The following is a 16,399-nucleotide window of genomic DNA, read 5'->3' on the forward strand; positions in this document are numbered from 1 at the left end:
TCATCATATATTGTTGGCGGATATTTAGTTTTTTTTTTTCCTTTCAGATTTTGGTCACTAATAATGCTGTTATGAATTTTCACGTACCTGTATTTTAGCACACATAATATTATTCAAATCTGGGGGGTTTATACCCTGGAATGGAATTCTTAGGTGATAGGGAATGTGGATCTCAGTAGTACTAGCTCCTGTCAAAGATAGTTTCAAAGTAGTTATAGCATGTTCATTATACCAGGTGTGTGTGAGAGTTCTAGTTCCTCCCCATCTTCACTAATACTTGATATTTTCAGTCTTAAAAATTTTGGCTATTCTAGTGTGGGTGCAGTATTCTCACATTTTGGGTTTATTTTACATTTGTCTGAAGGCTTAGGAGTTTAAATACCTCTTTTGCATGTTTATTGGATTTATAGATTGCCTCTTTAGTCTTATTGCCTATTTTATGAGTACTTTATGCATTCTGATTAAGAGTTCTTTATCAGATATATGTATTGCAGATGTCTTTTCTTGCTCTGGCATGCCTTTTCACTTTCTTAATGTAATCTTTTGATGAAGATGCCATCAATTCTAATAAAATCCAGTTCATCTTTTCCTTTATTTTTGTCTTTTTTGTGTTCTTTTTAAGATCTCTTTGCATACCTCAAGGTCATGAAGGAATTAGCTGATTTTCTTCTGGAAGTTTTATTTTTTGTGCCTTTCACATTTAGATTTATCATCTACCTTGCCACTAATTTTTATATGTGATGTAAGTTAAAGATTTAGATTCATTTTTTCCCCATATGGATAACTAGTTTATCCAGCACTATTTATTGAAAAGACCTTCCATTCTCCTGTGTACTGCGGTGACATCTTTATCATCTATCAAGTGGATATATTTCTGTAGATCTGTTTCTGGATTTTCTACTCTGTTATATTGAAATATTTTTATTTCTTTGTGCCAGCATATATATTAAGTTTTGTTTTTCACTTTGGTCTGTTATTGACCTGTAGACCATGTAATGTAGTCCATTTACATTTAATGTAATCACCGATATAGTTGAGTTCAAATCTATTGTTTTTGTTTCCTGTTTGTCATGGCCCTTCTTTTTCTCTATTTCTGTTCTTCTCAGTATTTTGTTAGTTACACACTGTCTTGTATTTTGTTTGGTGCATTACTCTAGAGATGATAACATGCACTCTTGACTTTTTAGTTCTATAAAATTAGTACTTTTACCACTCTATGTAGAATGCAAGGCCTTAGGATATTTTACTTCATTTTATCCCCCCTCCCACTTTTGTGCTGTTGTTGTTGTCTGTCTTAATTTTGCATATATTTTATATTTCACAAGACATTACTGTTTTATGTCAGTGTTTATTTATTTTTTCAAGATTTTATTTGAGAGAGAGATACCACCTGCACACAAGCAGAGGGAGGGACAGAGGGAGAGGGAGAAACAGACTCCCCACTGAGCAGGGAGCACAGTAGGACCTCATCCCAGGACTTTGGGATGGTAACCTGAGCCGAGGGCAGATGCTCTATGGACTGAGGCACCCAGGCACCCTGTTAGTGTCTATTTAGATTTAGCTGTATCTTTACTTTTTCTGTTGCTCTTCATTCTGTATTGCATTTTCATATTTCGGTCTGGGTTAGTTATCTTTCTGCCTGAACAACTCTCATTAGTATTTCCTTTCATTACTATTAACAATAAGTTCAGTCAGTGTTTGTAAAAGTTTTTGTTTCCCCTTTATTTTTGTAGGATATATTTGCAGTTATATATTTCCAGATCTATAGTTCTTTTCTTTTCTTTTCTGATTTTATTTATTTGACACACAGAGAGAGCATGTGAAATAGGAAGGGGGAGCAGCAGGCAGAGGGAAAAGTAGGCTCCTGAGGAGTAGGAAGCCCACTGTGGGGCTTGATCCCAGGACCCTGGGATCATGACCTGAGCTGAAGGCAGATGGTTAACCAACTGAGCCACCTAGGCATCCCCATAGTCATTTTCTTTCTTTTTTAAAATTTTTTATAATTTTATTTATTTGAGAGAGTGAGAGAGCTTGCGTGCATGCCAGAGAGAGAGAGCAGGAGCATGAGTGGGGGGATAGGGGTAGAGGGAGAGGAAGAAACAGGCTTCCTGCTAAGTAAGGACTCTGGGATCATGACCTAAGCCAAAGGCACATGTTCAACAGGCTGAGCCACTGAGGATTCCCCTATAGTCATTTTCTTTGAACACTTTAAAGATAAATTCTTGTGTCATTTGCCTTCCATTATTTCTGTTGAGAAGTCAGCTATCGGTCTAATTTTTTCCCTTTTTGCTGCTTTTAAGAATTTTTTGTTTTCGGTTTGGTTTTGAGAAACTTAACCAGGGTTGCCTAAGTGTGGTTTTCTTTGTATTTATCCTGTCTGGGGTTATTAGAGCCTCCTGAATTGTGACTTGATTTTTATTTTTCCTTTTTTTTTTTTTTTAATCTTTGGATAATTTTGACCAGTGAATCCTCAAGTCTTGTTTCTGCTATTCTTTCTGCCATCTCCTTTTAGGACTCCAGTTACATGTGTTAGATCTTTTCTCTGAGTTCCTTGTGTTTCTTAGGCACTCCTCTTAGGCACTTTGTTTTTGTTTTTTTAATCTTTTTTTTTTTTCCTTTTCATTTGGATATTTTAACTCATTTGGGTAAATACCAAGGAATGTAATAGCTGGATCATATGGGAAGAGTATGTTTAGTTTTATAAGAAACTGTGAAATTGTCTTTTAAAGTGATTGTACCATTTGCATTCCCACCAACAGTGAAATGAGAAAGTTCCTGTTGCTCCACGTACATGTCACATTTGGTGTTGTCAGTAGTTTGGATTTTAGCTGTTACAATAGGTGTGTAGTGGTATCTCATTGTTTTCTATCAAGTTTTGAATTTCAGTTATTTTTCAGCCATCACATTTTGATTTGATTAATTTCCTATAAATTGCTATACTGTGGGAGAAATTCTCTGTTTTTTTTTTTTTTTTTTTTTTTTAACATATTGATTACTTGTTTAAAGTCCATACCTGAATATTCTACATGGACCTCTGGGTCTTTATATGTTGCCTGTTTTTATCTCTTGTTTTTCCAGTCTTTTGACCTAGACTTCAGGTATGCTTTTTAATTTTTCATTGAATGCTGGATATTGTATACAAAAAATTAAAGATACTCTGGATGAGGATACCTTCACCTGTAGTGTGTTTAATTTTTTTCTTGGTAGGCAGGTTGTGTAGAAGCAAATTACATTGATCCCATTAAAGATCAAGAGAATTTGCCTCATGGTTTTAGACTTTCTAGATGGTCTATATTTTGACTTGCTTTATTTTTAGGGCATAGCCCTTGAGGATTTTAGTAGAAAGCTATGTGTTTACTAAGACTCCTTCTCTTTGTTGGGTGCTGAAATTTAGTTTTTTATCTCCTTACATTTTGAGACTACTGACAGCTTTGCTTTATCAGTTTAGTCTCTTAACCACTTTTTGCTTAGTTTCTTGGCCTCTTGCTCATGAAATTTAGGAACCATAAATATTTTTAGGGGAAAAGTATCATAGAATGATTTGTTCTATCTCATTTCTCCAGGGTATTGGACCATTCAAGTCCACATTGGTGATTCTGAACTTCAGATCCTGTCTCCTTGACCCCGTAAGACTGCCAAAAGCTCCCCACTTTCACTTTCTGCTAGGGTTCTCGGTCTCTATACTTATAAATCAGGAAAAGGCTCAAGGGCAAAAAGTTGTTGAGACTGTTGTTTACCTGCTCCATTTTTTTCTTCAGAATCTTGCCACTTTAAGTTCTTAGTGCCTTGTATGTTCCCTGGCAGTTCTGGATATTTTTTGATTAAAAAAAAAAATACAGAAAGAAAATGCAATATTTTGCTATTATTAGTCATTTGCTGTCTTCATTACTAATGTGTTTTTTCCTAATTTAATTATAAAGTTATAAACCAGATAAACACATATATCCATAATTTGGAAAATCAGGTGATATTTAATAGTGTACCCATTTTTCTGTGTTTGAGTAGCTTCTTGGCTCTTTATATACAGATACAGAATTAACTCTTTATATACAGATACAGAATTAACTCAAGGAAGTAAAAACCCTTAGGAGGACCTAAGTGTTTCCATCTTTCCACGCTGCCATCAACTATTGATGATGTCTTTATTTGTGGTTTTCAATAGGAGAGAGTACCAATTAGGAAGGAATGGGCAAGGGTATAAAAAAGGATTTTTTTGTTGCTCTTTTTCTTACCAGAGAAGATACTTTTCCTAGAACTGTATCAGTAGATTTCTTATATCACTGGCTAGAATTGGATCACACGCCCATACCTAGGCTGATCACTGACAAAGAGGAATGGGATTACTGACTGGTTAGAACAATCATAATTTGTTCCTTGGAATTAGGCACAATGCCAGCCAAACAAAGTTAAAATTCTGTTAGCAAGGAAGAAATTGGAGTACCGTAGAGTAAGCAGCCATTTGTGTTTTCCGTACAGATTCGGTTCTTGAAGGTTAGTTTAGTTGAAGTACAAGATGTGGAACAGCAGTTGACAGTTAACTATGTAAGTGTTAAATTGGGTGGTACAGATTTTAGATGTTATACTTCAAAGAAAAATATATCAAAATATATTATTTTGATAACCCTTTAGAATTGCAAAGAGTGTTCTAGAAGGGGAGCTAATACATGAAGTCCCAGCAGTAAGAAAATGTATTATGTTGTGAGACGGTGAATGTTCTTTTGTAAGGTAGTGATATCCTTTCTTTCAGCATAGCTGATAGGGTTCTGTTAACAGCGATTGGAAGGGGAACATCCTGGAAGAAATGGTCTCAGATCTACCCTCATGGACTAGGGCAGATGCAGATGTCAGAGGAAAGAGCTTGTTTCTGTGTCTGCTTAATATCTGGGCAGCATTTAAGTGGATAGTTGGACAAGCAGTTGGGTATTAAATATTCTTTCATGACTCTGTATCTTTTTAGTATACCAGAAAAATAAGGAGTTGATCACTGGAAAGTACTGATAGTGTTTTAGCATATGTGTTGAATGAAGATCTGTTACGTTTAGTGGCTTTTAAGTTGTAGACCTGTATTTACATCCTGGCTCTGCCAGTTACTACCTCTGCAAGTCACTTAGCCTCTCTATGCCTTGGTTTTTTGGTTTTTTTTTCCCTCTTTAAAGAGTAGGAGTACTCTCTAAATGATTGCTCTGAGAATTAAGTGTGTGTTGAGACTTTAATATGTGAATAACATATGTAGAATCTTTAGCACAGTAACTAATTAATGGTAAGGACTCTAGCTATTTCTGTTTTCTTCTATATTCCTTTCCTGTTGGATATATTGGACTCTATCTTCTGGCAGATGTAAAATATTTTCACAAAGGATACCCAACCTCCACTTTCTGTTAGGAGGCCTTCTAGTGGCTTCTATTCAGTCTTGGGCTTTGTTAGGCTCTTCAGTTTCCTAAAGAAAACTGGCTGAAATAAACAAATAACTATTATAACTCCAAAAGATAATTCTAAAATCACTGCTATGTAATGTGTAGCAAACCTTCAGCAAAAAAAATAAATAGGTAAAAATAAATTAAAAACAAACACACGCATACACTGGTGACTTCTGAAACCTTCTATAGAATCCATCTATACAAAATACTCTAAAATAAATCTGTGAATCTTGCCAGAATATCATAAATGTGCTGTATACTAATGCCTCCAGAAGCAGTGTAGCCCAGCAGACATCTTGATTTTAGACTTCTGACTTCTAGAACTGCAAGAGAATAAATTTGTATTGTTTTAAACCACAAAGTTTGTGGTAATTTGTTACATTAGCAGTAGGAAACTGATCATATATATCATTTAAATAATAATACATGTATTATTATGAAAAGTTTCAGCCTTATCAGTCCCCTGAAAAGGATCTTGGGGGTCTTCAGGGGTCTTTAGAACACACTTGGCCCCACTTGAAAGTTCTGTTTCAAGATAAGCCAGCCGCAGAATGCACATTGGGTAACTGAATAGAGTGACTTGTATTACAGGCCGTAAGAGTGGAAAGGCTTATATTTAAAGGGCAAAATCTTTATAATGTGTTATCATTTCTTTTAAAATTTTATATATATATGTGCACATAACTTTGGAGAGAAATACACCAAACTAATGATTTTTCTCTTGGTGTTGGAATTTGGCTGCTTTTAATCTTCTTCATGCCTTGCAGTGTTTTCCAAATTGTCACTAGCTTGGCTACACATCTATAAAACTGACCTGAAACTTATAAGTCATTATAAGGTGTATTTTCAACGTAGGAGGATAGAATATATTTATTTAATAGTTTGTTGACTTGCTTGATAACTTAAATATTTAATCACGTGGCAAATGAGTCTTCCTTTGTACTCTTGGTCTGGGCCTTGTCAGTGTTAGGGTTTGGGCATATGCCAGGCTGTTGTATCTCCAGGTCTTTGAACATGTTTCCTTTGCCCATATACCAGTTATTGCTTGTACTTTGCTTCTCATGTTATACCTCACTTCCTCTGGAAAGCCTTACCAGACTTTCCAGCTTTGTGCTAGGGGCCCCTCCTATCTAGTTAATTGTATTGCTTTTACTGTGTTTGCTTTCTTGACTTTCCTTACTTGCCTTTTTCTTTATAGCCTGCCCTCCTCCTAGATTAAGCTGTACTTTCTTTCAGTATAATTATCCCGGTAAATCTTGTTGGCTTGTATGTTGTTTATTTTTCCGCCTACGTGGTTTTAGAGCTGATCCATTATGTATTGTTTACATATTTTAACTCTTGATGAGCAATCTTATTTTCCTTATTTCTAGACTTTGTGAGGACAGGATATTAGTATATCATGGGCAGCCACATATGCTGTTTATTTTATCCTCCCTTCTTAAAATGCATAATATATTGGCATGCACACAGCAGAAGCTCATTGAAAGGTTGCTGTTTTGTAAAAAAATATATTTTACCATATTTGCCAATCATCTTTTAGGATTTTTAGGAGTATTTTTTCCTTTTCATTTGTTGAACTAATATGGCTATATAGAGAAAAGTTTTGATTTAACTGGACACCTAGGAAGCCTAGGATATTCAGTGGAGTAGCAGGAACTATGAGTATACCATATTGTTACAGCTGTATTGCCAAGGGTCCCACCATGGTGATGGTGTTGTCTGAGAGGAAGAAGGCAAAGGATGGAAGATATTCGCTCTATCAATATCAATATCTAGCTTCCTGACATTACTTATTGTCATCACTTCTATTTCTCAGTTTTCTTATCTGAAAAATGAATGCAAAATATCTATTCTACCCACCCAACTCCGCTTAGTTTTTGGAAACAAAAGAATGTAATAAAGGGTGGAAGTGTTGCTATTATGTTTGAGGGTCATTTGTGGCAATTTTGGCTTGGGTATTCAAAGTTTAAACTTATTTAACTTGTGCAGCTTTGAGGTTACATGTTGACCTTCAGATAGATTATCCTGGATTCACAAAAATCTTAAATGGTTAACTCCAGGACTTAATAATGGATTGCCCTGGAGAGATGCTGATTCTAGAACTGGGCAAGGAAGATACAAGATGAGCCCAGATTATGTGTAGTACCAGAAGTAAGGAAGTGTCAAAACAAAACAGAACAAAAAAACACAAAAGGGTGAGGGATTGTCCAAGGAACACAGGAATTAACCTGAAAGAGCTCCAAATAGCCAAAACTGGAATTTTTTTTTTTTTTTTTAAGTCACAGGCACGTTTATTATCCTGTGGAACATTAAGGTCTTCCCTGCGCGGGAGGGCCGACCCTCAGGAGGCAGCCACACTGCCGCCAGAAGCAGGCCCGTGGGGAGGCAATGTCATGGGGGGCAGGAACAGTGCCTTCAGCTTGCCGGACAAGCTAGCAATCTCGGGATCCTGGGCTTCGTAAGACTTGACCAAGCGGGCAAACTTTAGGACACCTTCCCCGTCGCAGCTGAAGCCATAAGCCTTGATAACCTCCTGCTGAATCTGCGTGGCCACGGGCAGCACGAATTGCAGCATTTGCCCATGTGGTTGCACGCGTTGTCCCAAGCCTCGTCCATGCGCACGGCGTTCTCTGGGGCCGAGAACGCCTGGATTACCTCTGCCAGGACCACCTTGGCTTGCTCGGCGCTCAGGGCCGCGGGTGGGGCCGAAGCGGACACCATAGGGTAACAAAAGCTGCACGTGCAGCGAAACCAACGAAATGCTCTGGAGAAACGGGATACCTCTCAGAGTGGCTCCCAAAACCGATAGAAGGGAAACAGCATTAGCTGTAGCCGGAAGCCGAAGAAGCCTGTGGGCGTAGCGCAGCGCGCCGCAAACGCCTAACTGCTTTAGGAAACAGAGCACCACTTGTATAGACCGTCGAACATTCGAAAAAATAGAACGAGTATAAGCCAGAAAATTTGAGCAACAAAATAAATAGTGCACAATTAGATTATAACCAAAGTATAAAATAAATATAAATGAGCATGTATATATGATGTAAGTGATAGACATTGATATAAATGATTGAATGAATAAATAAATGGAGGAAAAGAGACAGGTCTCCCTTGTAGAAGAATTCCAAATAATTTATGTAAATATTCCTTCCTCATGGAGGAGGAGCTTACTTCCTACCTCCTTTCCCTTAAGGGTGTGCTAGACTTAGTGACTTACTTCCAAAGAATAAAGTAGGAAAAGAAGGAGAAAATAGTAACTTTGCAGTGGAGAAGCGTGGCAAACACTACTGTAACCAAGTAAGGGAGGTTAATATCACCAGTGATATCATGTGGATATTACATACTCCTATGATGTGACAGGATGGGCACTTTACCTTTGTGATAATTCTTTTCAAAGACCCGTAATTCCACTCTAACCCCAAGAGAAACAATAGACAAATCTCCATGGGGGGTGGGGGGTGGGGGGGGCATTTTGCAGGATACTTCACCAGTCAAGGTCATGAAAAATCAGGAAAGACTGAGAAGTTGTCGTAGGCCAGAGGAGTTTAGGGAGTTTAGGGAGACATGTTAAAATACACTGTGATATCTTTGATTGAAACCTGGAATAGGAAGAGGACATGAATATAAAAACTGGTAAAAAAGGTAAAGTCTGGAGTTTACTTAATAGTTATGTACCATTGCCAGTTTCTTAGTTTAGACAAATGTACTATGGGAATAAAAGATATTAACAGTTGAGGAAACTGAGTGGGAGGTATTTGGGACCTCGTTGTACTGTCTTTGCAACTTTCTGCAGATCTAAAATTAGTTCATAATAAAGTTTATTTTAAAAAATGAGTTGGGAAGAGTTAGCTTTTTCTTTCAATTTTATTTTTTAAAAAGATGTTATTTATTTACTTGAGAGAGAGAGAGAACATGAGAGGGGAGAGGGTCAGAGGGAGAAGCAGACTCCCCACGGAGCGGGGAGCCCTATGCGGGCCTTGACCTGGGACTCTAGGATCATGACCTGAGCCAAAGGCAGTCATTTAACTGAGCTACCCAGGTGCCCCTAACTTCTTAAATAATAAAAGCAAAAATGTGTTTATTGTAGGAAACATGAATGATAAAAATATAAGTTAGTAAATAAAAGTTTTTCATAATCCTGCTACACATCGATAACTGATAATTCTGGTATTTTACTCAAGACTCAGTTCTATGCATATTCCATTCAGTAAATAATTATTAGGCTCCTTTTGGGCCAGACACCATGCTAGGTGGTTGGTGGTTGAATTGTTGCTAAGGTAAAAAGCCTGAATGCTGCTAAGATAAGAGTTGGTTGCTTTCTGTGAATAAGAATAATGAAGTTCTTTGATATCAATTGCAGGTAGAAAACATTAATAAAGTAATCCAGGAGTAATTTTTTTAGTAAATATAGTGTCCTTGCATGTGGCTTTATAGGCAAAAAAAAATTACTTAGTGTAAAGTTGTGGTAGAACTCCAGAAATCCCAGAAATGTATTTTGATGATCTGACTTTGCTCAGCGTTTTAAAGGTTACATTTGTGCATGTTGTCTTTAGTAGATTACAGGTTCATTTTAGTCTTACTGTTTTATCTGACATGTACAGATAACATTGATGGCATTGTTCTAATAATGAGGCACTTGGCTCCAAATCTAAATTTGTTGGGGCACCTGGCTGATTTAGTAGGCATCCAATTCTTGATTTCGGCTCAGCTCATGTTCTCAGGGTTATGAGATTGAGCTCCACGTCAGGCTCAGTGTGGAGCCTGTTCTCTCTCTGCTCCCCAGTCCCCCAGGATAAATCGATAAATAAAATCTTTAAAAATTTTTGAATTTGGCAACATTAAACTATTAAGCCTTTAAAAAGCATTGAGATGGTTATATCATGAATCTTCTCGGTAAAGGGTTTTTTAGAAATTCTTTAAGTTAATAAAATACTACCTCTACCATTTAATGGCTCTCTGTTGGGAAAAGGTCACAACTCTTTCAAATGGTCTACTCAGAATTATTTTTAGAAATAAATAATTCTAAGGTTCATGTGATACTTATTCTAAGCAGTGTCATGTTCTTAATAAATTTGACACTCTTTATATTCTGTTGCCAATTGTCTTGTAAATGTTTTCTGCACCTGCATCTCCAGGTCACTTCAGTCAGAGCAACCTGTTTCACCTACCTAATACGTGTGGAGTAAGGGACTTCCCTAATTTGTGTGTTTGTGTAAGAGCATGGTAATGCATTTAGGGAAAACTAACCCATACTAAGTTTATGAAGTGCTGTCATTGAAGATGTTACTAATGAACAAAGGAAAAGAACTTGGTATTATAAAGTGATACCTTGATAAAAATAGCCTAAAATACCAGTGGAAAGCCAGTCAAAAGCCAGTCAAATACTATCATCATAAAGGTCACTGGAGGGACACCGGGGTGGCTCAGTCAGTTAAGTGTCCGACTCTTGGTTTCAGCTCATGTCATGATGCTAGGGTTGCAGGATTAAGCCCAGCATTGGGTTCTGTGCTAAGTGGGAGTCTGCTTGACATTTTGTCCCTCTGCCCATTCCCCCCATACATGCACATATCTGCATTCTCTCTCTGTAAATAAATCTTTTTAAAAAATCACTGGAAAGAAGTGAGCCTAGTTTTTATTGAAATATATAGAACCTGATGATTTATACCTCAAATATTAACTGCAATTATTACTATTGCTCTACAAAAAATTAAATTATTTATTATTATTATTTTTAAAGATTTTATTTATTTATTTGCTAGAGAGACAGTGAGAGAGGAAACACAAGCATGGGGAGTGGGAGAGGGAGAAGCAGGCTTCCCGCCAAGCAGGCAGCCTGATGCGGGGCTCCATACCAGGACTGTGGGATCATCATCTGAGCCGAAGGCAGACGCTTAACAACTGAGCCACCCATGTGCCCCTAAATTATGTTTTTAAAAGCCCACAGAAAGTTAACTGAAATTGAGTCAAGGAATAATTTTTGTGTGTGTACTCTACCTCTCTTACCATAATGTCATGAAGTAATAAATTAACGTTTCTCATGTGCATGTAGAACATTACCTCTTAACTGTTCTTGGAAGAATTAAGAAAATAGTTGGTTAAATCATGTTTTGTGTTGTGATTCCAGTTAAGAATTCTTTTTTTTTTTTTTAAGATTTTATTTATTTATTTGACAGAGAGAGAGATCACAAGTAGGCAGAGAGGCCAGCAGACAGAGAGGGGGAAGCAGGCTCCCCGCTGAGCAGAGAGCCTGATGCGGGGCTCCATCCCAGGACCCTGAGATCATGACCTGAGCCGAAGGCAGAGGCTTTAACCCACTGAGCCACGCAGGCGCCCCCCAGTTAAGAATTCTACTTGAGAAAGCTTTCAGGAGTTTTGAGCTAAGCCTGTAACATCATATACTGAAGTAAATACATAAAATCATGCAGAGTCAATGAATCTGTTTAAATAGTCATTTAGGGGAAGTTCCTTGGAAGAAGCTGTGCTTATACCAAATAAAAGTCAATGTAGATACTTACAAACTTGTTTTCTGTAACTGATTGAGACTGTAAATAAGATTAGACTAGAGTGTTGGGGTAGGGAAGCAAGAAAAAAAAATAAATCCATATTAGATGTTAATAGAATTAAAGATAGGTTAAGTTTCTAACTCACAAACTGAGGATTTTGGAGGAAAGGTGGGTGAAGGTTGGATGAGCCCGGTGGTGAGTATTAAGGAGGCACATATTGCATGGAGCACTTGGGTGTGATGTGTAAACAATGAATCTTGGAACACTGAAAAAATAAAGTAGAGTTAAAAAAAAAAAGTAAAAAAAACCCCAACTTTTGAATTGTGAAATGTAACATATACCAGAAAAATGCATAAAGCATAATTATCCAGCTTAATGAGTTATAACAAAGCAGGGATTTTGCAGTATAACCAGGTTAAGGAAATAAAGCACTGGGGCTCCTGGGTGGCTCAGTTGATTGAGCATCCGACTCTTAGTTTCAGGTCAGGTCATGATCTCATGGACCATGAGATCCAATCTACCTCTGGCTCAGTGGGGAGTCTGATTCTCTCCCTCTGTCCCTGCTCCCCCTCATGGGCATGTGTGCACGCACACATGCCTTCTCTCTCTCTAAAATGAATGAATGAATGAATGAATCTTTAAAAAAGAAAAGAAGAGGGGTGCTTGGGTGGCTCAGTTGTTAAGCATCTGCCTTTGGCTAGGGTCATGATCCCAGGGTCCCTCTCCCACTCCCCCGGCTTGTATTCCCTCTCCCGCTGTCTCTTTCTGTCAAATAAGTAAACAAAATCTTAAAAAGAAAAGAAAGCGTTACCATACTTCAGAAGCCTCCTGCGTGTACCTTAACAATCTCAACCCTTTTCCTTTCCCTAGAGGTAAATACCATTTTCTCTTTGTCTAGTCACCTTTTTTTGCTTTACTTTATGGCTTGGTGATATAAGTATACATCCTTAAAATTATAATTTAGCATTGCTTGTTTTGGAAAATTACAGATTATTAAATAAAAGGAATTATATGGTATGTATTTCTTGCTTGTGTTTATGCAGTGTGATTTTCAAGAATCTTTTCTTAATTTTCTTTATTTTAAAATTTTTTTAAAGATTTTATTTATTTATTTGATAGATGGAGATCACAAGTAGGCAGAGAGGCAGGCAGAGAGAGAGAGATTGGAGGAAGCAGGCTCCCCACTGAGCAGAGAGCCCGATGTGGGGCTCAATCCCAGGACCCTGGGATCATGACCTGAGCCGAAGGCAGAGGCTTTAATCCACTGAGCCACCCAGGCATCCCTCGAGAATCTTTTATATTGCAGGCAGTAGGTGCTTGTTGCCATGTTGCTCTAGACTATATTATTCTTTTTTATGAATACCATACCATAGTTTACCTGTTTCTTTTTTAATATTGATGAATCTTTGAATTACCAGCAGTTTTTGGTGGTTACAAACATTGCTACTTTGATTATTTTGCATTTGTTCTGGTGGATATGTGTGTAAATTCATTTGGAGTGAATTTATTGCAGCATAGGTTATGTTTTCCATAGTGGTATTCCCATTTACACTTGGGTCAGCTATGTATGAAAGCTTCCTTTGCTCCACATTCACCAACCTCTTAATTTTGTCACACTTTTAATTTTGCCCATCTGTTGGCTAAATAATAGATTCAGATTGTGGTTTTCATTTGCATTTCCTTGGTCACCAAGGAGGGTGAGCATTTTTTCATGCTCATTGGCTATTTAAAAAAATTTTTTTGAAGTACCTATTTAAGTCATTTGGCCGTTTTTCTGTTGATGTATCTGAGACATTTGTGAAAATTCTTTATTTTCTATATACAAGCTTTTTGTTGGTCATATTGTTATAAATATTTTCTGTTCTGTGGGTCTTGTTTCATTTTCTGTTGTCCATTTGGGCTGCTTTAACAAAAATACTATAGACTGGGTGGCTTAAACAACAAGCATGGCTTTTGGTTTTATTTTTATGTATTGCTCACAGTTTATTTCTACAGTTTTGGAGGCTGGGATGTCCAAGACACTGGCAGACTCGTTGTCTGGTGAGGAGGTGTGGCTTCTGGTTCCTAGTCTGCCGTCTTTTTGCTGTGTCCTTGAGGTAACTCTCTGGAGTCTCTTTGTAAGGGCACTAATCCCATTCCTGACCACCCTCATGACCACTTTCCAAAGGTCCCACCTCTAAATACCATCACATGGGGGATTAACTTTAAACATAAAAATTTGGTGGGATATAAACAGTCTGTAGCATTCTCCTAATGGACGAATTATGAACAAATATTCTTACTTGTAACGTGGTCCTCTGTATTAATCTTTTGCTTTATGGCTAATGCTGAGATCATGAATATATGAATATATTTTGCTATATTATTTTGTAAGAGCTGTATTTGTCTTTTACTGTAGAACTATATTTGCCTTTAGGTCTATAATTACCTGAGTGGTGTGTGTATGAGTGTATGTATGTGTATGTATGTATGTGTAGGTAAATGGATTAGGGTGTATTTAGCTTTTTCCTGTATGGATAGCCCGTTGTCCTAATGCTAAATACTAAGAAAATCAGTTTTTTCTTCATTCTTCTATAGTGCAACCTCTGCTATACACCAAGACTCCTATATAGGAGGATCTATTTCTTGACTCTTTATTGTATGTGATTGCTTTATTTATTTATTTTAGCTGTATGCCAGAAGCATTCTGTTTATAATGTTCCTGTGATTAAAACACTCTCAGTATCTGGTAAAGCAAGTCCTCTCCCTTTAAGACTGTCTTGATTATTCTTGGGCCTTTTTATTTCTATGTAAATTTGAGTGTAATTTGTCATAAAAAAGCCTGTTGGGTTTTTAACTAGGGTCCAAGGATGCAAGAGCTCCTGGCTCCAGGGGTCCCAAATAGACCGGGTTTGGCCACTCACTGCTGACAAAATTGGAAGGCAGTGAGACAGGTGATGGTGGAACAACAAAGGAGTTTTTTTCTGTGAGGCCAATGCCAGGAAGATAGTGGACTAACATTTCAAAGACTGTCTCCAAAGTGCAGAAAGTATTTCTAGGTTTATGTAAGGGGAATGTGGGACAAAGGTTGACGGGTACAGGCAACGTTGGCTGTAAAGGTCAGTCAGGTTGATCATTGTCTTCGTGTAAAAAATGTGGGGTCTTACTGGTGTCAGGGTAGTTTCCGTTCCCATTACAGGATGCTTTTGTGCATTGGGTCTTTTGCCTCAGCTGGAAAGAAGAACTTCATCAGTTAGAAAGTGCAGACTAAGGTCAGAACAGAGGTAAAGTCTTTCAGGTTTTTGATTGGCATTTAATTGAGTCTCTAGTTCACTTTGAATCTAATTCTTTTTTTTTTTTTTTAAGATTTTATTTATTTATTTGAAACAGAGAGAGAGAGATCACAAGTATGTAGAGAGGCAGGCATAGAGAGAGAGAGGAGAAAGCAGGCTCCCTGCTGAGCAGAGAGCCTGATGCGGGGCTGGATCTGATGACCCTGAGATCATGACCTGAGCTGAAGGCAGAGGCTTAACCCACTGAGCCACCCAGGCGCCCTGAATCTAATTCTTGAGCATGGTATACTCCTCTACATACTTGAGTCTTTTTTTTTTTTTTAAGATTTTATTTATTTGACAGACAAAGATCACATGCAGGCAGAGAGGCAGGCAGAGAGAGGGGGAAGCAGGCTCCCTGCCGAGCAGAGAGCCCCACGTGGGGCTGGATCCCAGGACCCCGGGATCATGACCTGAGCCGAAGGCAGAGGCTTTAACCCACCGAGCCACCCAGGTGCCCCTACTTGAGTCTTTTTAAATGTCTTTCAATAAAGTTTTAGTCCTTCCTAATGACCTTTGTCTTATTTGTTGCACTCATTCCTAGGTAATTTTTGTAATGCTGTTGGTATTTAATGCTATTTTTAGTTTTAAATTTAATATCGTATCTGCTGGCATATTTTGAAATACAGCTTTTGAATATTGATTTTTAAAAAAATTCATCAACCTTGGGGCTCCTGAGTGGTTCAGTGGGTTAAAGCCTCTGCCTTTGGCTCAGGTCATGATCCTAGGACCTGGGATCGAGCCCCGCATCTGGCTCTCTGCTCAGCAGGGAGTCTGCTTCCCACCTCACTCTCTCTGCCTGCCTCTCTGCCTGCTTGTGATCTTTGTCTGTCAAATAAATAAATAAAATCTTTAACAACAACAACAAAAAATTCATCAACCTTGCATAACTGTAATTAAAATGACCTATTTGTGATGTCTCTTAAGAATATAGTCGTGTCATTGGCAAATAGTGACCACTTTGTTTCTTCCTGGTCTTCATAGTTTTCCCTACCCTTTCCCCTCTTGTTTAACTGCACTGGGTAGATCTTCTAGTAAACAGTTGAATGCAAATGGTGATTGCTGGCGTCTTTTGTCTTGTTCTGATCCTGAGGTTTCACCATTAAGTATTCACCTTGAAATTTAAGTATGATGTTAATGAATTTTTGTGTTATCGTTTATCAGATTAAAT

The 16,399-nt window shown here is 37.8% G+C and overlaps 2 protein-coding genes across 3 annotated transcripts in view; one reads left to right on the forward strand and one right to left on the reverse strand.

Moving 5' to 3' along the window:
* Positions 1 to 16,399, forward strand: part of CLCN3 (chloride voltage-gated channel 3) — a 97,590-nt gene that overhangs the window by 14,105 nt on the left and 67,086 nt on the right. The gene's annotated exons all lie outside the window — the stretch shown is intronic.
* LOC116866537 (protein C10-like) lies at positions 7,677 to 8,234 on the reverse strand. The gene is given in 2 exon segments (XM_032855482.1): positions 7,677 to 7,994; positions 7,997 to 8,234. Coding segments are annotated over 2 exon segments (378 nt in total). The 5' UTR covers positions 8,139 to 8,234; the 3' UTR covers positions 7,677 to 7,758.

Source organism: Lontra canadensis, unplaced genomic scaffold, assembly GCF_010015895.1.
Source record: "Lontra canadensis isolate GAN:19392208 unplaced genomic scaffold, GSC_riverotter_1.0 scaffold10, whole genome shotgun sequence".
NCBI lineage: Eukaryota > Metazoa > Chordata > Mammalia > Carnivora > Mustelidae > Lontra > Lontra canadensis.